The sequence below is a fragment of the Pseudonaja textilis genome, chromosome 3 (assembly GCF_049901715.1).
Source record: "Pseudonaja textilis isolate UNSWEBS1 chromosome 3, rPseTex1.2, whole genome shotgun sequence".
Lineage (NCBI taxonomy): Eukaryota > Metazoa > Chordata > Lepidosauria > Squamata > Elapidae > Pseudonaja > Pseudonaja textilis.
In genome coordinates this window covers 89,076,589-89,099,891 of record NC_141992.1, presented here as the reverse complement: position 1 = coordinate 89,099,891, position 23,303 = coordinate 89,076,589, and the positions used below count along the sequence as shown (strand labels likewise).

Genomic DNA, 23,303 nt, shown 5'->3' with positions numbered 1-23,303 from the left:
GCCTCACACACCCCAACACCTGCCTTGCCAGCCCATTTCTTCTGCAGTTGGCAAGGCCAGCAAGGTTTTCCTGAAGGCTTCTACAGCCAATAACAGAGCTCCCAATTGATCCAGAGCTCTGTTATCAACTGCAGAGGCCTTCAGGAAAGCCTCATCAGCCACAGAAGAAGTTCCTGAAGGCTCCTGACAGTGAAAAGGAGGCTGAGGATGACCCATGCAAGTGAGGTGAGTCAGTGGACAACAGCCCCTGAAAATAAAATCTGGTGACTTTTTTGGTGGAAAAAAAAATATAAGACAGGGTCTTATTTTCAGGGAAACATGGAGTAGTAGAACTCATATTGCACTTAAGAAATATAAAATCATGTTTATTTTATATATAAACATAAGTGTCTCAAACTTTCTGGCAAGTAGTTTCATTCTGAAATAACCTTATTCTATTTTATTCAACATTTGTATAGCCATAGTATGTAAGGCTCCATTTTTGGAAAATGGCACAATTAATCCAAGAGAGGACATATTTCAGCATAATATGGTGGTACGTTTTAACTGCAAGAAAGGATTCACAAGAGTTGGTTCTGAATCTGCACAATGTTATCACTTTGGATGGTCTCCACAGCCTCCAATATGTAAAGGTAAAAATAGGCAATTTAAGAATTATTACTGTATTTGAGGCGGGAACAGGGAAACTAGGAGCAGATTTTTCTAAAAGTATGTTCTGTTTTCTAGAGGAAAGCTAATCAGTGGCCAGTAAACAGATTTCTTTTAGCAGGATGCATTGAATGGGACTCTCACAACTTCATTTATATATATGCAACATACAGCAGAACTGTATTCTTAAATTGTGAATAGAAAATGTTTATATGAATAGTAATATTGTTTTTCAGGTTTTTTATATATTTTTGAGGCAACAGGATTATTTCTTTTTGCTCTTTCCTTTCTAAATGGATTTCATCACTTGGAAACCTGACATTTATATTAATAGGACTTTTGAGTGTACTTTTAACATAACCAAGCACAAAAAGAAGTCAGTTAGCAGAATTACAAATCTATTGTAATATTAAACCAACCACCTACTGTGTTTCCCCAAAAATAAGACAGGGTCTTATATTTTTTGGACCGGCAGAAAAGGCACCAGGTCTTAGTTTCTGAGAGGTCTTATATTTTTCCCTATTTTTCCCCAACTGGGAAAGTTGGGGGCAGAGAGCTGCCCCTCCTTCTTAGTGCCTCCATGGCTTCACTAAACAGCTGATCCGCACTGCTTTCAGTACCTGAACATCCTCCGCAAAACAGATGATCTGAACCTGCATGTCTTGTCTAAATAGCATTTTCCTGCCAAGCCTTCAGTGTTGCAATCCTGGGATATGCTGAAGGCTTGAGGGGGAGCCTTTTCGGTGATCGGCAGGAAAGTGGTCCTCCTTTTCTTAAGCTCAGCACAGACTGAGAAAAAGAGGCAATGGTGGGATGCTGCCAGTGTAACAACCAATTCAGTGATCATGCAATTCCCAGGACTCCAACGCTAAATGCTTGGCAGGAAAATGGGGAGGGAGTTTTTCCCACCTGTCCTCCTTTTCTCAGTCTGTGATGAGCTTAAGAAAAGGCTTTATGCATCTTTCTGAGAGTAAAGGAGGAAATGAGTAACGGATAACAACAGCAGACACAAAAATCTACTTATTTATGTTTTTAAAGTTATTTCTAATATATACTTTTGGACACCAGATCTATATTGACATTTTAAACAAACATTATCTACTACTCTTTCACTGCTTTGGTTCCTGAGGCTGTTGTAATAGTTGCAATAGATATAAAAATAATAATATCCAAGCATATCAGCTTGGGATTTGAGTAAACATTCAAAATAAAAGTGATATTTTCTTTTTTCTAGAAAATGTTAAATCTTGTCTGGCATTACCCATCATTTCACATGGCAGAGTTACTGGTGAACCTAAAGCAGTATTTCAGCATGGTGATCTATTGGAAGTTCATTGTGAGATCTCATTTGCACTATATGGATCAAAAATCATAGAGTGTGTGGATGGTGAATGGGCACCCTTACCCTCATGCATAGGTAAGCAGCAGCTGCCTGAAAAATGTGTTCACAAAAAGAAATATGAGCAGACAGACTTGTAAATGTAACATGGTAGTTTCTTGCACTTATCTGGTGGAGGGGAGGGGGTTGTTGCATGGTGTGTAAACTGGAATCTTCCTTCATAACAGAGTCCAATACGTTATTAGTAGAGAGTGGAAGGAGTGAGATTACTTTGCAGTGTTTAAGTAATAAAGTTGTAGAGAAATCAATGTATTCTGATTTATCCTAATAATCTCATGAGTCATGAATATATTCCTGTGCTTAGTGCTAATACCTGAGTCTTTGTTGCTTGCAACAGGAAGTAAAAATTGAGAACTGTCCTTCTCTTTGTAGCATTTCCATGGCTCCATCAGAACAAATGGTAGAATAAGACATTGCTAGAGATAACATATTCGGAAAATTTGGAACAAAGTATTGGAAATAAAATTAATGTGAGCTTAATGTAGCTTCTGTAAATGGTTCACCAATTCATGTTAAAAATACCATTACAGGTTTTGAGACTTGCAAATTTTGCAATATTGCAAATTAAATACTAACTTGACAAAAAAACTGCAGCAAGTAATTCAAATACTTAGAAATTAAAATATTTAAGTCAGGTAATCAGAACAAATTGAGAGTTAGCTGGAATGTGGATGTTCCTAGGTATTTGCCTCCTTCATTTGACCAGAACTTTCTGTCAGAGATATTAAAGGCCTTTAACAGAACTTGAAAAAATGAAAACAGTATTTTATTTTTATTGATTGATTGATTGATAATGGAGTTACAATGGGTATATGAAACAGAGGGGCAAATTGTTTGAAGAAGCTAAACTATTAATACCTTTATGTAATAATTCCTTTTTCGGTTGCTTTCAACAGAGGAAGTAAGAACTTGTGGACCACCTCCAACAATTAAAAATGGATTTTTTATGAATGCTGAGTCATCCATATACAGGCATGGTGACACCATGGAATACAGATGCCAACAACAATCTATCATTATTGGGACCAACCCAGCCAAGTGTCTTCATGGGCAGTGGGAAATACCATCATGTGTTGGTAAGCTAGAGGCTGAACCTTCAGAAATGAATTTTAGGCCTGTCTTGGAATATATCAGTATTTATTATTGACATGATTGCTCCGAAATATGACTCAGTGGAATACTGAGGTATAGGAGGTATAGGTTACTGAGGTATAGGAGGTATAGGTTAGATTGAATTGGTTTATGCCAGGATGGTTCATAGGCACCTTATTTTTCCTGTCTGATCCTGATTTAAAGGGGATTTTCACAGGGTTTATGAAAAAGAAAGATTTTAGTGTTTTTGAAAATGATTCAATGCCAAATATAATCCTGGTGGGATTATGTCTTTACCCTTAGACAAAAAAAATCAAATGAGTAGGTATAGAATAGGTGGCATGTAGCTCAACAGCAGTAACTTTAAGAGGGATCTAGGAGTCTCAGTGGACATCCACTTAAATATGAGCCAGCAGTGAGCTGCAGCTGCCAAAAAAGCCAATGAAGTTCTAGGCTATATCAACAGAGGAATATCATCAAGGTCACATGAAGTATTACTACTGCTCTATACTGCTTTGGTAAGACCACATTTGGAATACTGCATCCAGTTTTGTTACCATGATAAAAAAAAGATGTTGAGACTCTAAAAATGATGTAGAAAAGAGTAGCAAAAATGATTAGGGGGCTGATGGTTAAAACATATGATGAACGGATGCAGGAGCTGGCCATGTCTAATCTAACAAAGAGGACTAGGATTGGCATGACAGGAGTGTCCCAATATTTGAGGGATTGTCACAGAAAAGAGGAGTCAACCTATATTTTTCACTTTTTTTAGTGAACAGTTTTCAAGACAGTCTACCATAGATTAAGATTCCTGTGTTCCTCACAGTAGGGGAGATCTATAACTGGTAGCCTTGAAATTGTGAGTGGGAACAGAAAGGAAAGGGATATGATTATCCAGGTTTATTGATTTATTGGTTTGTTTGTTTAACAATCCAACCTGTATGCCACCCACCTCATTAAAGGCAACTCTCTGCCTTATCTATGTTTAATTCGAGGAGCACATCAAATCTAATGTCCTGTATAGCAGAGTAGAAAGAGATGTCTATCATCTGTCAATCAGAATAGATAACAGGGTCTCCCCAAGCATATGCATCCTCCCGGCCCCACCACAGCTGGCCAGGAGGTTTTGAGAGGAGAAGGAGCGGGAGGAGGAGGAGGGTTGCTCGAAGGGAAGCCTCTGCTGCAACTGGCGATCATTTCTCAGCCAGCCTGAATTTCCAAAATAAAGAAAGAAAAGGAATAGCCAACAGCCTGAAAGAGAGCTTGCTGGCTTGGCCCAGCCATGGTCTTCCGACATACACACACACACAGAGAGAGGGGGGCAGAGAGACATAGACACACACAGAGTGATACACAGAGAGAGTGGGGAGAGAGGGGAAGATAGGGAGGGGAGAGAGACATACAGAGAGAAATACAGGGAAGGCGGAGAGAGATAGAAAAGGGGAATGAGGGGAAAATAGGGAGAGGGACAGAGAGAGAGACAGAGATACAGAGAGGAGGGGAGAATGATACAGAGAGAGGGGGGAGAGAGAAAGCGGAAGAGAGGGAGAGATACAGAGAAAGAGTGGGAGAGAGACAGAGAAGGAGAGGGGCAGAGAGATACAGAGAGTGGGGAGAGATAGACATAGAGGGAACTAGAGAGAAGGGTTTTGTGACTGAGTAGGCTTGGCTAGGTGGTCATGTGACTGGGTGAGAATGAGTGACATCAAGTTGGTCATGCCCACCCAGATTTTGTGGCTCCCTGCGTTTTTTTTTTTTTTTCCCTGAGGGAAACTGGTTCCAATAGCTCTTTGAGTGTTTAAGATTGCAGAGCCCTGATCTAGAAGAAGAAGAATGGAGTATATAAATAAAGAAAAGAATAATGGATGTATTATATAAATACTTATGTAACAATATTTGAATTGTTAGTTAACCCACAAAGTTGTACACGTCCATGGTATGCAGACTTTCAACCAACTGTTCGGACTACAGAGCCGTTTAAGACTGACCAGTTTGCAAACTATCGCTGTGGTTCCAATCTGCATCAAACAAAATGTGTTAATGGATTATGGTTTCCTGTGCCACGGTGTAAAGGTATCGTTTGCATGCTATGTACAAGTTTATAGTTTCTTCAATAGAATGCCATTAATCATCTCTAAAAAATAAAAGTGGGACACACCTGAGGACAGTCTTCCTACATAACATCTTTTGATGGCACATAGTTTCTTCCGAAAAGTTTCTTTATAATCCCATGAGCTCTGCATGCTTTGCCTAATCTGATGCTGCAGTGAGACAGTGAATGTATCCATTTCAAAATAAAAGTTCATTTTGCAATGTAGAAAAAAATCCTCAACAATCCAAGGATAAGAGGAAATACACATTAGTTTTAAAATCAATTTCTTCCTTAGCAGCCATTTTGTTTCCTTTACAGCAGCCACTCCACCTCAGTTGCCCATTTTTCCTCATTAGGCAAATTCAATGATAAAATTTCATTTCTCACATCACAAAAGTTCTTTGCTTTGAGTCTTTTGTGTCTTAGGCAACCTGAGAGAATTTACACAGAACAAAAGCATGCAAATTTAGTACAGAATTCAACTTTGACTTTTGGTACTTGCATGGAGACATCCATACAGGTTTGTTGGCACAGTAAAAAAAAATTCACTGGAAGAAGTTTCAGAATTTCTGCTGCTTAAGAGGACCATCAGATCATTACATCGCTCCTAGTTAATTCCAACATATCTTCATTCAAGAAAAATTATTCACTTTTTTCTATTTATTTATACATATATTGTTGGAAAATAATATATACAGTATATTCTGTCCTTCCATAAATCTTTCCAAGTCAGTTAATTTACAATAAATGTAAAAAAACCCTATAAATTGATAAGAAATATATTGAAATAAAATGTAACTATTTTAATATTCAGGTTACAAGGCATGTTTTCATTCCTTTCCAAAATTGTGGGAATCTGGGAGGCATCCTAACTACATTTGCATTAATTAATGCAAATGTTATTTTTGTTCAGCTTGTAGATAAGCAAACATTGTGGTAAATGATAAACTTTGCCTGGATTAGATAAATGATTTCAACTGTTTACCTGTCTTTGTGCTAACTGGTGGCTTTCCTCATACTCCAGTTCAATATCAGCTATCTAATTTATTATCAATCCTGAAACTACTTTTGCAAAGGGCAATACAGTTTAATTTTACTAGTGTATAAATGTCATTGCTGCAAAGCTTTGATGGCTCCTTCTTCTTCACCAATTGTGGCCTTAAAATAAAACGATCTTGCAACAGTGACTTACATTGCTATTTTATATAATTACCGTGTTTCCCACAAAATACAACTTACCCCAAAACCGAGCCCTAGCCTGATTTTAATGACTGTGCCTAATATAAGTCCTACCCCCCCAAAAATAAGCCCTAGTTAAGCCCTGCCCACGAACTGGTTATATGAGGTGGGATGAGGTGCATGCATAAAAATCAAGCTAGGGCAGGAATGGGGGTGGAGCTACCCCATGCACCCTGCACCCACTTACATTAGGACCGCTACAGCCAAGCCTCCCATGCCCTGACAAATGTGGCACCACTTCCTGACTTCTTCTGCACCTGCTTGTGGCTGCTCGTGGCTGGATTCCATGTGGTACATCATACTGGTGCTGCCAGTTATGGTAGAATGCCACAAGGCTTGTCATAACAGTGTTGCTACTCGCAGCAGGATGCCTCATGCCATGTTGCACTGGTGCTACCACTCGCAAGTTCAATGGCATGATGTGCTTCACAGCCTTCCACTGTGAGCAGTGGCACCAGCACAATGAGCCATGCAGCATCTTGCCGCAAGCAGCCAAAGAAGAAGTCAGGCAGCAGTGCAACAGGTGTTAGGAATGGGAAGCCAAGCTGTGATGGTCCTAAGGTAAGCGAGTAAGGCATCCCTCAAAAATAAAACCTGATGTTTATTTTGGGGCCTGAAAGAAAATAAGACCGGGTCTTATTTTTGGAGAAACACAGTAGGTTGTTGTTCTAATTGAGTTTGTAACTGTTGGATTGGTTTTGATCTTATATGTCTTTTACTGTAATTGTTTTATGAATACCATTGAGAGTTTCATGATTGTAGTAAAGTTCCAGTGTGATTAGCAGGGAACAAATGGCCCTTTTATGAGAGTTTTCTGGTGAAACGTTTAACGATGAATTATGAGTACTAGGTAACAGCAAAGGGTAAGAATTGGAAGAAACAGACATCATGGTTTCAATTTGGGTCCTGAAATATTAGTTTGTGGAAAAACAGACTGGAGGATAGGAAGACAAATGTGAGAGCAGATAGCAGAAAAGAATGATTGAGAGAAAGAACGATAAAAAGATTTGCTATAGTCTGATAGGAAATTATATCTATAAGTGTTTTTGCTGTTGTTATTTGTTCCCCAGTTGGTCAGGCCTGGCATTCTGTATCATTGTGGAAACGGAAATCTATGTAGCAACAACTGGAGACCTAATCTGAGCATACTGTTAGGTGCTAAATCTTGGAGAAGATTTTTGGAGGCTGAGGTGATTAGTCAAGGATTCTCACCATGCAAGCAGCCTACCGCACAGACAATGAGAGACTGGCAAAGGAAGGAATAGCACATAGGGCCTTTTACTAGTTCCTAATAGATTTTTAGGTCAGTTCTTGGTGTTGATCTATAAAACCTATATAGTTTAGGATTTCGATACCTGCAGGACTCCAATTGCAGTCAGCCAGTTTACATGGACAAAGTGCTTGTGGTACTCAACTTCCTTGAAATGAGGAGGAGGATTGAGATATGAATCACTTTTTCTCAGTACTAGTACCAGACTTCTGGAATAGCATTTTTTCTTTAGGAAAATGTTCCAAACATTTATGGACTAATTGCATGTCCTGTTCCTTAGATTTTTGTTACCAAAGAGAGAAGAATATCATAATCAAATGTATAAAAAGCTTCTATTATTAGTAGCTGATTGTTATTTAACTTTGAAAGTGATTGATTTTTGTATGCTGTTAATTCTTACCATAAGTGTTTATCTGCAAAACATTATAAAAACACACACACACAAATATCTCCTGAAACTTAATGCAAATATTGACTGACAGGAGTAAGGATAGAAGCCTGTAGATCAGCAGAATCTGATGGCTGTGGCACACAAAACTAGTTCCCCAGGATCACTTGGGGACATCTGCAGTCAAGAAAAATGAGAGCCACAAATTTCTCTAAGCCTCAGTTGCCAAAGAGAGAAGAATATCATAATCAAATGTATAGAAAGCTTCTAAAAATCTAAAGGCTATTTGAGGTTATGATATTTTATTACTTTATTTGCCAGCTCTGCTACACAGCCACTTATCAACTGGATGAAGCAAATTTCATCCTATAACTTGACTGAAAGTCTGACTTAAAATAAGCCCTGATAATTGTATCATACAAATATAATTAGAAATTCAATCTCTTTGTGATTATGGGATTCTCAATCATGGTAGACAAGAGATTTGACATAAAAGCCTCCTAAGAAAATACTTAGGATTCATCTTTGGATAAAGTAGAAATGAGATAATTTTCAGCTCTAATCCTAAACAAATTCTAATTATAAGCTGTTTTGTTAAAGGAACCTGCCCTCCACCACCTCAGCTTCCCAATGCCATAAATGTAGCTGAAATGAGAATCTACAAGACCGAAGAAGAAATTAGCTTCAAGTGTCAAGAACATTTTCTTCTTCGTGGCCCACAAAAAATAAAGTGTGAAGCTGGAAAATGGCAAACACCTCCACGCTGTCTTGGTTTGTATGCTCGGTTTTGCCTTTGTTTTAAATAAACTGGATATTACAGATAAAGTGTAAGAAGCAAAAAGGTCAGGAGAACATTCAGAGCATGACTGATGGAATTCTTCACAGCCATTTGCCCACAGTGGCTTTTCTGTGTATGCATGTGCTCTATTCTAAGATACTAATCAGGTTTTTTGCACATTGTACATGTTGCCTCTGTCTTTCTCTGAGAGTCAGATCAGGGTTGGTACATGAATGCTAAAACTATTTCTCTATGTTTCTGCTTCTCCCTGTGTCTGTATATGGTGGCAAGCCTAGGGGCTGTATATGCTATATATCAGGGGTGTCAAACTCGTGGCCTGCGGGCTGGATGCATCATGCGCTGGCCACGCCCACCCCCATTTTAGCAAAGAGGGGGAAAAGTCACTATACGTCATGTGATGCCAACATGATCATGTGAGTTTGACACCCCTGCTGTATATACTCCATTATGGATCACATGAACAAGAGAGAGAAGCTTAGGATGGATTGATTGGCAGTATCTTGAGTCTTTCACATCTACTTCTTCACTTGTGGCTTCTTTTTTTGCATAAAGATTTTGTTTCTTAACCATGTTTTATTAAAAGAGATTTGCTATACAGATGGAAAAGAAATGTCTTTATGATATTTTAATTCTTTCCTTTACAAACCTTCCTGTGTTTCCTGTTTCTAGATTTACGATGTAAACCTCCTCCTGAAATTGACAATGGTATAATAGGAATTGGGAACCGCACAATATTTCTTCCTGGTGAAATTGTGGAGTATCGTTGCTCTCCAGGTTTTGAACTTAGTCAGTTAAATCCTGTAAGATGTGAAAATATGAAATGGTCTGAGCTACCTGTTTGCAAAGGTAAGAAATAGTACTTTTTTCTACTGAAATGCCAACACTGGGTTTGAATTCTAAAAAAGAGTTATCCATGCATTTTTTTTCATTCTTATGCTGATATTAGAAATGGGACAAGGAAGATGCATAAATGAGGAATTGGGGTTTTTTATATAAATATTGAGATTTCATAGGTCTTAAAATGTCACATGTAGGGTCTCAAGCATTAATCTCATGTATACTTTCAAAACTGTTCTTGTCAGAGCAGGGTTCTGACTTCAAAATCTCTCTTATTCACAATTTATAAAGGACTTAGAAAGTGTAATCTGGACATCACACAACTGCACCATCCCTCTGTTGTTCAGACTAAAAAAAAGACCCTATTATTTTTCAAGGTGAACCTGCAAAATAAGTGTCACTACTTTAATAAATCAGCTCAAAGATTACCTTTCCTAAAGCCTCCACTCCAAAGAAGAGATGGTGAGTGTAGATAGTTTAGGCAAGTACTATGTGATAACAAAAAAGATGGAAAGCAAGTAAGCACAGCAGTGCAACCCGCCCCCCCGCCTTTTTTTTTTTTGCCTGTCTGTGTCTAGTCTTCACTAGTATAACTTTCCTTTGAGGCTTTATTTTCAGTACTATTCTGGCTGCCCTGTTTTCTCTCCTTGATATCTGCTAGAGTTACTGGGCCTTTTTAAGCAGGAGAGCATTATGCTTTCTCTGGGAAAAGCAAAGACCTTTCTCTTCGAATCTACAGGAATCATTTCTCACTGGGTCTACCAGAAATACATACAATCTCTCAAAAGTTTCTCTTACAAGACAGGGTGGAGGGACAGTGGTGGGATTCAAATTTTTTTACTGCCGGTTCTGTGGGCATGGTTTGGTGGGCATGGCAGGGGAAGGATACTATAAAATCTCCAGTCAGAGGTGGTATTTGCTGGTTCTCTGAACGACTCAAAATTTCCGCTACCGGTTCTACAGAACTGGCCAGAACCTGCTGAATACCACCTCTGGCTTGGGAGCTCTGAGGCATTCATTTTTGGTTGGCTTGAATGCAAAATCGGTAGTTAGAGAAGATTGCAGTTACAGAACTAAAGGTGACAAAGGCTGGAACATGTCATGCTAATGTGCGTGTTTATGTGCGTGTGTGCACACGTACACACTTGCATAAGATTTTACATAAAGGAAAAGACAAACCTAAAAGAAGGTAAGAATAATAGGTCCAAGAAAAGGAAGAAAAAAACCCCTAAAGTTATGAAATGTTCTGACTTATTTTCAGGGGTGGAATTCAAATTTTTTAACAACCGGTTCTGTGGGCATGGCTTAGGTGGTAGGCATGGCTTGGTGGTCATGTGACTGGATGGACATGGCTTGGTGGTCATGTTATTGGCTGGGCGTGGCCAACTCAATATCACTCACATTGAGGCATGCATCTCCTCACCTGGCCTCTCATGACTGTGGGGATGCTGCAACAGTTGTAAGTGTGAAAAATGGTCATAAGCCACTTTTTTCAGTGCCATTGTAACTTTGAATGGTCACTCCACACAAGCAAAGTACCAGCAAAGAAGGGGAAAAAAACTCCAGAGAAGTTCCTGAGAAAGGAAGTCTAGTCCTGCCAAGAATGTAATAAGGGTTAACAGAGAAGCAGTTTCTCTAAGCAACACCAGAATGTTTCCTTCCGGCCTTCCTTACAGGATTAGGCCAGTAATTTCTTCTAACAACCGGTTCTCTGAACTGCTTAGAATGTTAACAACCGGTTCTAGCAAATAGGTGCAAACTGGTAGAATCCCACCCCTGCCTATAAAATCTATAAAATGAAAACAGCCCCCCCCCCCCCCCCCCCCCCCCCCCCCCCCCCCCCCCCTACTTCACTTTTATTCTAACAGGGGTGTTTTCATTTCCCAAGTCTAGATTGGATAATATTAGTCTGTCCTTAATTTAGGGGAACTAGCCTATAAAAAGGTTCCAGATTACATGGAAACATACAGTTTATTTGAGTACAATTGTAGAACAGGAATAAGAGAGATAATAAATCCACAGAGTATCAATAATTAAATTTTATAGATAATTCCTAGCTGGACTTCCTAATTTTTTTCAGGATGACCTGGTGCTTGAAGCTAAACTCACTTGCTGGCTTTCCTCAATTGTTTTTAAAAGCCTTTTGTACATTTGCTTCCATCAGGGCCTCAGTGGGACATAACGTCTATCTTCAGTTTAATGATCATTCAGAACCGGGCTCCTGGTTTCCTCCTTTGAAGATAATTAAAGAAAAACTTTTTAAAGTGATTTAATACTTATTTTAATAATTTATATAGTTGACTATCTCACAAAAGTGCCTCTAAGCAATGAACAGAGTTAAAACTAAAACACAAACACTATGAAAATCAAACGTACGTGCACAGTCTAAAAAACACTCTACTTCTAATTCAAAGTGTAGAACTAATTTGAAGTAAAGTATAAATCAATCAGCACGTTTCTATTAATTTGCTTTTAGAATGTAGTTTTAATAAATCCTGAAATACTTCAAAACCCTTTGTGTGGTTTCTTTTTGAGAAAAATCAGGGCAGAGAAGCAGTTATGCAAATCTAAAACCAAACTTTAATCAATTTCTTCAGCTTTTTTCCCTTGCTAAAGAAAACGCACAATAAATTATACTTAGATAATATTAATTTATGCTCTTCTGACTTAATCATATAGATTATCTCTCAAAATCTTCTGCAATATAGGTAGTCCCCAACTTACAACAATTCATTTAGTGACTACTCAAAGTTACAACAGCACTGAAAAAACTAACTTATGACCATTTTTCATACAACTGTTGCAGCATCCCCATGGTCCCAAGATCAAAATTCAGATACTTGGCAAATGGTTCATATTTATGACGGTTGCAGTATCCTGGGCTCATGTGATCAGCTTTTGTGACCTCCTGACAAGCAAAGTCAATGGGGAAGCCAGATTCAATTATCAACCGTGTTACTTAGCTTACTTAGTTACTTAGCTTAACAAATACAAATACAATAACAATTTCACTTAATAAGTGTGGCAAGAAAAATCGTAAAATGGGGCAAATTCACTTAACAAATGTTTCACTTAGCAGCATCAATTTTCGGGTTAATTGTGATCATAACTGAAGGACTACCTATGTTTAGAATTTTATTTTTTAAAAATGCATTGGACTTCTGAAACAGACAGTCTCCTAGGAATGACTTCTTTGCAAAGATTAGGGTAAACTGAACAGGGCTCTTGCATCTTAGCTTTTTAAAACTGCTATTGATAATGATATGCTGATTTTTTACTATTTAAAGAAATAAATTGGCATAAATTGGCATAAATCGATTTGTACTGAAAGTTGTCTTTTCTTTTTCCAGAAAAGTCATGTGGTCCTGCCCCAGAAATTCCCAATGCTTCACTGGAGGAAGAAGATAGAGAACTGGAATATGATTCTGGAAAAATAATAAATTATATATGCAATCATGGATTTGATACTAAAGAATCTACTAGAAAAACATGTACAAGAGGAAAATGGGTAGGATCTTTCACTTGTAAAGGTACAGTAATTTTATTTTTGATCTTCTCAAGGTAATTGTTTTCAAACAACACTGTCGAAAAGTGATGCTTAAAGAAAGAGACACAACTTGCTGTCTTACTCTTTCAATCTATGCAGACTCAGACAAACAGGCATTTGTTGTTCCAGAGATTGAATGAATCTTTACATTATATGGGCAAAGAAGGCTAGATTAAATTAACCAATGGAAGCATTATTGGAACTGATGAACATCTGAACAATTTTGTAACTTTAGCTGGCCTAATGTTGATAACATATTTTGTCCTAATTTATTTTTGGCCTATACTCTATCTCTCTTGAATCACTTCAGAAAATTGAAGTTTTGTATCCTCTATCTATTTAGATGCAACATGTCCCACACCCCATCCAGTTGAAAATGCTGAAATTGTTGAAAATACAATGAAGAAGTACCTGAATGGCGAGAAAATAAATTATCAGTGTAATGATGGTTTTGATATATCTGGATCAGCTGCTGTAACATGTATACAAAATAAGTGGTCACGCTTGCCAAGATGTGTAGGTAGGAATGTATGGTCTATATTTTTGCTGAGATTCACAACATTCACATGGAAAGTACATTTTTAAAAAAATTCAAAAATGAAATATTATTAATCTGAACCATTCACCCCAACATGAGCTAATCCTGTATCATTGCTCTTAGTTTTTCTGACTGACAAATTGATAAACCTATGGGCATTTTGATACACTCATTATTTTTCCACTCATCCCCAATTGCCCAACTTCCAACCCATAGGCCCCCATTCCCCCTCAGGTGGCCAGCAAAAAGGAGCAAAATATACCCTTTAATTAGTCAGGAGAAAAATTAAGTTACAACTTAATTGCAGGACTACTCTTCAGAATAATTATAAAGGATGGGGAGACTCTTGCCAATGGTAACTGGTATCTTGAGCTCTAGAGCGATCCGCAACCCGGTGGTTGGGGACCCCTGCTCTAGAGGGTGGAGACATTGAGGGTTGGGACATAGAGTGATGCTGAACTTCCTCCAATGGGAAAGGTCTTCTTTTCTGTTCAAGAAGAAATGTTTTGGTAGCATTTCCTCTGCTTCAGCATTTCCTATTCAGAGGGTGGAGGTGTCAGCCTAGATATCCAGTCTATGTGAGGTCATGAGAGATAGCTTTTAGATTAATGCAATTTTTATGTCTGGAAATAGTACTTATGGTTGCCCTGCCTACCTTGAATGATCAAACCTCTTTGCTTATTTATTTTTCCTTCACTTCTACCCCATCACAATCTAGAGTCTGTTAGCTGCTCATGTAGAATATAAAAACCAAATATCACATCCTCAATATAATCAACTGTAAAAATAGTAAAACAGAGCAGATTAAGTAACCTTTATCTTAATCTATTCTCTCTCACCCAAATCTGATAGTTTCTAAACATCAGCAAAGGTTACTGAGACCATCTCCCTCACAGCCTAGGGTAGAGGATTACAGTTGCATGCTCCATGATTGGATTGGATTGGAAGGGAAAAGTCCAGAATAGTTCATCATGCAGAGAGGTTCATTAGACAGCTTCTTTTCTCCATGTAGTTCATAGAAGGATTTAAATTTCTTGCAGGATATCCAGTTTTCAATACAACATTTCAGAATTGCTCTAATACACAATTATCAACTATGTATCTGCATTGTATTCTTCTTTAGCTTTTACAAACAAAATTAGAGGATACAGGTTCTTCCACCCTCCAAGTTAACTATCATCATACAAAAGAAGTTTCAGAGAAAATTATTTACACAAACACAACACTACCATTAATCTATGGCTGATGAAATATCATCACAGCATTGATTGAAAGCACCTGGTTTCATTTCTTCAAGATGAGTAGAAACAAGTGCTGTAGGAGGAAGAGGAGCTTCCTCTGTCTTTAGCCTCACACTCTCCTCACCTCAAAGGGAAGCAGCCTCAAGCCTGCAGCATCACCCTTTATATGGTGTGTGTTGACAGTTTTGGTTTCAAAAGTGGGAGTATGTTTTCAGACATTTGCTTTAGGAAAACCAAGTGCATTTTATTTGAATGGGACCATTTTTGTTTCCATTTTAGATGTAAGATGTTCTTCTCCCCCTGAAATTCCAAATGGTCAGCTTACTAGTGAAAGAAAGGCAAAGTATTTGCCTCAGGAGAAGGTGTACTATCGATGCAACCCAGGTTATGCTCTTCTTGGAAGTTCTTTCATTACATGTTCGAAGAACCATTGGACAGAAACTCCACGTTGTTCAGGTATTATTACATATCTTCACCATGTAGAACTGAAGTTAGAATTGGAAATGAATTTGCTTTTACTTCACTGGCTCTTTCGTGTTATTTTGAAAAAGTTCTGTCATATTGAAAAGGCTTTTTCAATATTTTATTGCTAGAATTGTAAAAATTAATGTCCCTGTTGAACTGTGAAAGTAGAATATATTTTCATTAATATTGCCACTCTTTTGCAAAATTTTGAATTTCTACTTATATAAATCTATTCAATTCATTTTATAACTAGAAGTTTTTTCTCATTTGGAAGAGTATGTGTCTTTTGGAGCACAAACATGGATTTCTATTTCACAATTAGCCTCTTCTTCTCAATCCTATGATGCCATAGAACATAAAACTGATTATCATTTTAAAAATCTCATATATATTACACATATTACTTATGTTAACTTCTCCATCTGTTTTCACACTCTACCAAGATATTTAGATTGAACAATTTACTTCATTTTTTCCATTTATTAATCATTTGTATTCTTTTTTCCCTTTCAAATTTAATTATTTGAGGGTTTCCTACATTGCTCCTCATTGCACCATTCACATATCTAAACATTCATTGAAATCATTTACATTCTCAGCCAACATTGTGACTTCACCCATAAATGAAAGTATGTTCACATTCATGTCCACAGCCAATGCTCCTCCTAAGTTTTATAAATATCATTATACTTTTATAAAGGAATGTATAATAATTATGCAATACTGGGTGTGTGTGTCACATATCCATGTCTAACTTCCTGCTTCGTTGAGTGTTCCCTTGATTGTCATGGTTGCTTTCTCTCTAATACCTCTATTATCACATTCAGCAACCAACTTTCAACTCCACACAAAATATTCCATAATTTTAAGCCTGTTCCTTTTATCATAAACTTTTCCTAAATCAAGAGACATATAATAGAATTTATATCTCACATCCAAACATTTCTTAATTTTAAGAAATTAAGAATGTCTTCATTGTTTTCCAGCTAAAGGACAGTAATATTAATTGTATCTCCCTTGCCCAGCATAAAATCCTGCTGCTCTTCCCCAATTTTGCTCACTGTCACATTTTGTTTTTGGACTTCTTTCCTAGGTACATTCACAGGAACAAATAATAAAATAACCTCGCTTTAGCTTTTCACTTACTCTTACTACCTTTCCCTTTCCATGGGAGCAATGGCATCTTCTTCTAATTTAAGTTTAAAAATCCATGTGTAATAATTGCACAAATTTTCCACTATTTCATAATTCATGTATTTTCCTCCAGGATACCAAGGTCTAGTCAAGCACTGTAACCACTTATCACTGAAATTCTTCTGATGTAGCATCAAATTTGCCCACCCCTACCATTTTCATCATTTACTGCCTTTTTATGACTTTTCCTTTGATGCTAATACCAGTAGCATTCAGTTCCATACCTTTCAATTTCATCCTTCAACCTATTATTTGCATTATAACTTAAATGATGGGAAGGAGGACATGGGTAATCATCTTCAGGGCCATGTGGGGGAATTTGTGAAACACCTGATGGGAAAAGTTGCTTGTATCTATTCTCAGTAGGAGACCAGACCAGTGGTGGTATTCAGCCAGTTCGCACCGGTTCAGGTGAACTGGTAGGAACGATTTGGCATGGGTCGCTGAACCTGTAGTAACTTCTGGCTGGCCACGCCCCCAACCCAGTCGTCTGGTCTCTGCTCATTTGCTTGCCCCAGCTGCCCAATGCTCGCTCGCCCCTCTCACCCCACCTAGTTACTCCTCCCTTCCTATGTGGCATGCTGGGTTCTCGTGGCTTGCCATTCTAGCCTTCCCACATGATGCCTGCGACCCAATTGAGCAGCCCTGATCTGCCTGCGCTCACACACACACCCCCAAACCATTCCTGGATCTCTGCAGGTCTCACACACCATTCCTGGGCTCAGCTGGCTGGCTTCCCCACTGGCTGGGCCCCATCCTGGGCAATGATGCTGGCTGGGGCCTAGCTAGCTGCCTCCTCCCCGTATTGTCCCTGTCTGGCTTGCTTAGCCACCAGCACCACGACTCCATCCCATGCGGCACTCGTGGCCTTGCAAGCTTCCCCCTCCACTGCCCCCAGCCTCCAGCTTGCCTGGTAGAAGAGCCAGGGTTGACTCATTGCCGCTCAGGTCCCCACCAGCCTGGATCTTGCCCCCTGCTTGGATTCTCCACAGCTGCTGGGCTTGCCTGCTTGGTGCAGGTATTCAAGGGGCTGACCAGGGAGCACGACGCTATGCTGCCCGCATCACCCTTTTGCCTGCTGCCCCTTCCCTCTCCTGCCCACTGACCTGTGCGCTTTGAGCGTTGGCTGCTGTGAGAATGCTGTGAGCGAGACCTAATGCTGATGGTGGGGAAGGAAGATCCACACCAGGTTTGCTGCACTCATCCAGAGGGCTGCTTGGGGGGGGCATGGCGAGGCTTGGCTGCCTTTCGGGCCCAGCTTTGGCTTCAATGGGGCCTTCCATGTGGGAGGCCTGAGAGAGAAAATGCCTCCATCGAGGGTCATCTGCTTGCCCATCCGCCAGGCCAGGCTGGCCTGGAAATGGCATGTCTCCTTCTTGTGGGCTGATACAGGAGCCAAGGCACAGCAGAGGTAAAGCAGGTGGCAGCCAGAGCAGGCTCAAAAGGCAGTGAAGCCTCGCCAGAGCAGATCTTTCTTCACCACTATCAGCCGTACCTTCCAGCCCATGGAGCTCTCATTGTAGTCATAGCAGTGGTCCGCACCCTGCCAAAATGCTCAGCCTGGTGAGGGAGGGGCGGCTGCCCTGGGGGATGCAGTTGCCCCCCCACCATGCCTCCAGGCAGGCGAGCCCCAGCAACTACTGAAGAATCCAGGCAGGGGATGACATGTGGGAGCTAGAGAGAAAGCAACCACTCAGGGAGCTGAGTGCCGACGGCTCTGCCCTGGCTGGCTTGCCTTTCCCTCTTCCACCCTTTTAAAGGGGGAGGGGCATGTTTCATGCAAGAGTAGGATTGTTTGGCTTGAAGAAGAATGGCAGGTTAAGAACAGCAGGGTGCTTGCCGGCATAGGTGAGCACTAGGAGAAAGGGAGAGCGTGGCAACCTTTTTCCATCTTTCCGGGTATCCTCGATACTCTTCATTGCCCAAAGAAACTGTAACTAAACACTCAAACAGAGATAACACTAGAAATTGACAACTACTACCGCCTGAGCAGTGGGCTAATAAGGGAGCTTGCTGGTAGGGTCATGTGTGGGAAGTTTATGTGGAAAGACGATTGGGAAACCAAAGAAACGATTAGCGGGAGTGAAGCGGTGGGATGGGGAGCGGGGCCGAGCATGCACGGCAGCTGGGGGGCTTTGTGTAGGAGTGTGGACTTGGCTTCACTTTCTGGCTTTGCTTCTTGCATCTTCCCCGCCATTCTAGTTTCTTGTCAGGCCGTATTCACCACCTCCTTTTTTTGTGGTGCTTAATGGTGGGATAGGTAGAAGTTGAACAAATGAAGCTCCCCTGCCCCCCAACAACTGCCAAAACACTCATTCGGCAAGGGAGGGGTGGCTGGCAGAGGGGCAATTCACATGGAATAGCCTGGTGCTTCCTGGTCGCCCATGCAGCATGCAAGCCCCAGCAGCTGCCGGAGAATCTGGGCAGGGGATGAGATGCAGGCTGGCAGGGAACCGAGTGCCAATGGCTCTACCCTGGCTGGCTTGCCTTTCCTTCTGCCACCAGCTGCGGGAGGAAGGTAAAGTCGGTAAAGCCAAACTGCTGCCTAGCTCAGAGCTGCCAGCAAAGTGGGAGTGGTCTGAGGCTGCAGCACATGCCTCACTTGAAGTTCCCAACCCTTTCCTTTCCCCAAAAGCAGGAGGGGAGGAAGTCCCGCCGATGGCCCCTTTGTTGGACCCAGAAACCTTGTCTGATGGCTTTTCCAGGCAACGCAGGACTGGAGACTGGCCAGGAAGAACCCTCATAAGGAATGACATTGCCGGGCGCTTGGAAGAGTGCGTGTGTCTGTGTGTTTGTTTCAGGTGGATCTCCTCTCCTAGCTTTAGAAGGAGAGGGAAGGAGAAAGGGAAGGGATAGAAAGAGAGAGAGGAAAAGAGAGAGAGAGAGAGAAAGAGTCAGGGAAAAAGAGAGAAAGAGATGAAAGAAAGGAAAGAAAAGGGAAAGAAAGAAAAAGGGAGAAAGAAAGATTAAGGAAGAAAAAGGATACACAAAGAAAGAAGGATGGAAGGAAGGGAGAGAAAGAAAGAGAAAGAGCAAGCTGGAGGGAGGGAAGAGAAAGTGAATGAGATATATGAATGAATGGATGGATAGATAGATAGATAAATGGAAGGTGAGAGGGAAGGAGAGAGAAAAAGAGAGGAAGGAAGGACACAAACCCTGGCTTCAGAAGACTCTTTGAAATAGCACAGCAATCTAGGGCTGGAAGTGATCTTGGAGGTTATCTTCTAGTCCAAGGGTCTTCAAACTTCGCAAGTTTAAGACTTGTGGACTTCAACTTGCAGACTTCCTGAGCTAACATGACTAGAGAAGGAATTCTGGGTGTTGAAGTCCACAAGTCTTAAAGCTGTCAACTTTGAATACCCCTGTTCTAGTCCAACCCCCTGCTCCAACAGGAGATCCTTACAGGATCATTGAATAGCAGAGTTAGAAGGGACCTTGGAGGCCATCTAGCCCATTCCCTGCTCCCACAGGAGACCTTATATTATCTGGAATCTGGATTATTTTGGTGCCTCTAACAGAGAGGAAAATTGGCAGAGGAGTTTACTAGGCAAGGCTGCCATGTAGAGGAAGGCAGATAGTCCTTCACTTATGACCACAATTGAGGCCACAGTTTGTTTGCTAAGCAAGAGCGTTGTTAAGTGAGTTTCACCACATTTTACTTAATCCATGACATCTCCTGGGTCTAACGGTCATGTGCAGGCTAGGGAAGTAAACCTGAAGGCATGTGCAATGTTCTAATGTACAGAAGTGATAGTTAAATATGTGGGATAAAGTGGACTATGGGTGTATTTTTCCAAACGCAGTGAGCTTGAATATGTATAGTTTTAGAAGAGCGGTGTGTGTGTGTGTGTGTGTGTGTGTGTGTGTGTGTGTGTGTGTGTACACACAGCATATATAGTAGATAATGTATCTTTTTGTGTGCCTATACACACACTATACTATGTAATATGTATGTACACATATGGCATATATACATAGGTTTCAATAGTGTATTTTGGCTGTTCAGTAGTAGTAAATAAATAGAGAGGGAAATTGTATCGCTTTGAGGCAAGGAGAAGCTAGGCAAGGCACCCCTTGACTTGAGTGATGTCAAGCTGACCACGCCCACCCAATCACATGACCAACTAGCATCCACACACAGTCACATGACCACCAAGTCATGCCCACAGAATCGGTAGTAAATTTTTTTGAATCCCATTAAACCAGACATAGAGCAGGTCCATTAGGAAGTGTGCTTACCCAGGTATCTGGGAACAGTTTGATTCTGTTAAATCTCAGGAAATGGACAGGGTTCTCAAGGCTGTCAGTGCAAGTGCCTGCATATTAAATCCTTCTTGACTGGTTGAAAACCTCATGATGTTGACCTCCAGGTGGTGATCAATGTATCACTGCAGAAGGGGGATCCCTGGGACCTTTTAAAGAGACATTAGTCTGTTTCTGTTGTGGTTAGCCGGCAGCAGGTGCAGAAGACTGAGGAGAGCAAGGACACAGATGAGGGGCCAGGACCATTAGGGAGTGGACAGCTGCCATCGGAGATTGTGGGGGCTGGCATCAGTGATGAGGAGGTTCCCGAGGAGCTTGTGCCAAGTGCACATGTGCGCAGGATTGCTTGGAGGAAAGAACAGTTACAACAGCATGGGTGACTTGGGAGTAAGGCTGCAAGATAATGGCCCCTCCTTCAAGAAGATAAAAGCCAGCTGTGAAACTAACCTTCTTTGCAGAAGGCAAAGACATTTTGAAACTACAGCTTTGTGGACATTCTAGTATCCTGAGTTTGTATTTGAAGATTCTTATTTTGCAAATTATTTCTTGTCTGTTACCTTTTGGCAAGTCTCGCTTAGTTTGGCAAGACTTGTGCTTATCACAGAGAATTATTTTGTAAAAGCATTACAAGGTTTCTGTTCTTTTTGAATTGTGTTTGATTTGTCGGAAAACGGCGTGGGTGAGAACAGTTTCCTCCTTTAGATGCTATGGGTGTCTGGATGGGGAACCAGGCTTGAACACTGGTATGACTACGTTGCTATAGCTGCTTGGAACTTGGGATCTGGGAATTTAAAATCTTCAGTTCTGGGTGGGGTTGCCCCAGACAGATCCTGTGTACAACTTTTGGGTTCTTATAGACTCATAACCCCTGCTCAATGGCACACAAAATTGTTACATGGGTTGCATTAGTTTCTGGTTTGCTTCCAGGTCCAATTTAATATGTTATTTATCATTGTTAAAGCCTTTCATGGCCCAGGGGACTGCTTCAGCCCAATGGGATTGGCCCACCCTACTCCCTCTGGCAAAAGGAACATGCTGCAGATCTACTCAGTCAAGGAACTTTGCTAGCAGGAACTGGTAAATGGTCCTTCTCTGCCATGCCTTCACAATCTGGAAGATCTTGCTCCTGGAGGCCAGATATGCCCTCACCCACTAGGACTTCTGGCTTTGCCTCAAAACCTGGCTTAGCCAATGGGCTTGGGGCCATAATGGAGCACTTTACACTGGGAGTGATCAGTGCACTAAGAAAGAAGATTCCACCACTGTACTGCTTATGTACTGGTTCCTAGTTTTAATCAATCTCTATTAATTTTAATGTTTATACTTTTAAAAAGTTTTTCTATTCTTGCTTTTATTGTGTTGCAAGCCTCCCATCACTTCAATACTGACATGGATGACACAACATTCAATACAACTACATCCAATACAACTACACAATTTATTTGTGCAGAGTTTGAGTAGTTATTAACGGAGAGTGGGAAATAAATTAAGAACGCCTTGTGGGGAGATGCCATTTATCCCAAAGCAAATGTTATTCATTTAAATACAGAACTGAGTTTAGGCATTAAGAAAGTAATGACGCTATAAATTCTAAAGTGGAAAGACAATACTAGGGAGAACACTAGTAATCATTTTCTGCCTATCAATTAATCAAGCTGTAAGGTATTGTTGCTTTTTAAAAATAAGAATTAATATAATTTTGAAATATAGTTTCTTATGAATATGCTTAAATTGCATGTGATTATACGATATTTGTAATCCTGAGTGGTGTTGCTCAATAGATTCTGTATCTGTTACAGATATTGGGGGAAAATGTGGACGCCCACCTGTTGTGGAGAATGGAGACATTCTGGATTCACCCAAGCCAATCTATTTCCCGTCTGAAACTGTAACTTATCAGTGCCAAAATTTCTATACAATGAAAGGTTCTCCAAGAGTGACTTGTCAAAATGGTCATTGGTCACAAACACCAACATGTAGAGGTATAAGTATTATCTATAATTCTTTATCAGTGCCGGAAGATATTTTACTTCCTTTAAATAGAATTAGCAGTAGTATTGTGGTCCGCCGGCAGCCTGCAGAGATGGCAGCAGAGTCAGGCAGTGAGGAGGAACATGGGCCAGTTCAGGAGTCTGGGGAGGACTCGGATGATGGTCCTGCATCCAATACAGAGATGGGGCCAAGGCCATCTGGGAATTATGTGCTGACTCTGAAGCCTCCAGAATCTGACAGCAGCCTGGCAGAGGCACAAGCGGAGCCTGTTCCCAGTGCACGTGTGCGCAGAGCTT

The 23,303-nt window shown here is 40.5% G+C and overlaps 2 protein-coding genes across 17 annotated transcripts in view; one reads left to right on the top strand and one right to left on the bottom strand.

Moving 5' to 3' along the window:
* LOC113436187 (complement factor H-related protein 5-like) overlaps positions 1-23,303 on the bottom strand; it is a 256,629-nt gene that overhangs the window by 93,822 nt on the left and 139,504 nt on the right. The window lies entirely within an intron of this gene.
* Positions 355-23,303, top strand: part of LOC113454770 (complement factor H-like) — an 84,770-nt gene continuing 61,821 nt past the window's right edge. For 2 of the 5 annotated variants that reach the window (XM_087930335.1, XM_087930336.1), the window contains exons 1-10: positions 435-632; positions 1,883-2,065; positions 2,944-3,123; positions 5,051-5,215; positions 8,732-8,902; positions 9,600-9,776; positions 13,118-13,297; positions 13,658-13,834; positions 15,373-15,549; positions 22,815-22,997. In XM_087930335.1, the coding sequence (XP_087786461.1) occupies positions 530-632; positions 1,883-2,065; positions 2,944-3,123; positions 5,051-5,215; positions 8,732-8,902; positions 9,600-9,776; positions 13,118-13,297; positions 13,658-13,834; positions 15,373-15,549; positions 22,815-22,997 (1,696 nt within the window). In that variant the 5' untranslated portion in view covers positions 435-529. Of the gene's footprint in view, positions 633-1,882; positions 2,066-2,943; positions 3,124-5,050; positions 5,216-8,731; positions 8,903-9,599; positions 9,777-13,117; positions 13,298-13,657; positions 13,835-15,372; positions 15,550-22,814; positions 22,998-23,303 lie in introns of all 5 variants that reach the window. The other 3 variants (XM_087930334.1, XM_087930339.1, XM_087930337.1) reach the window with 3 other exon arrangements.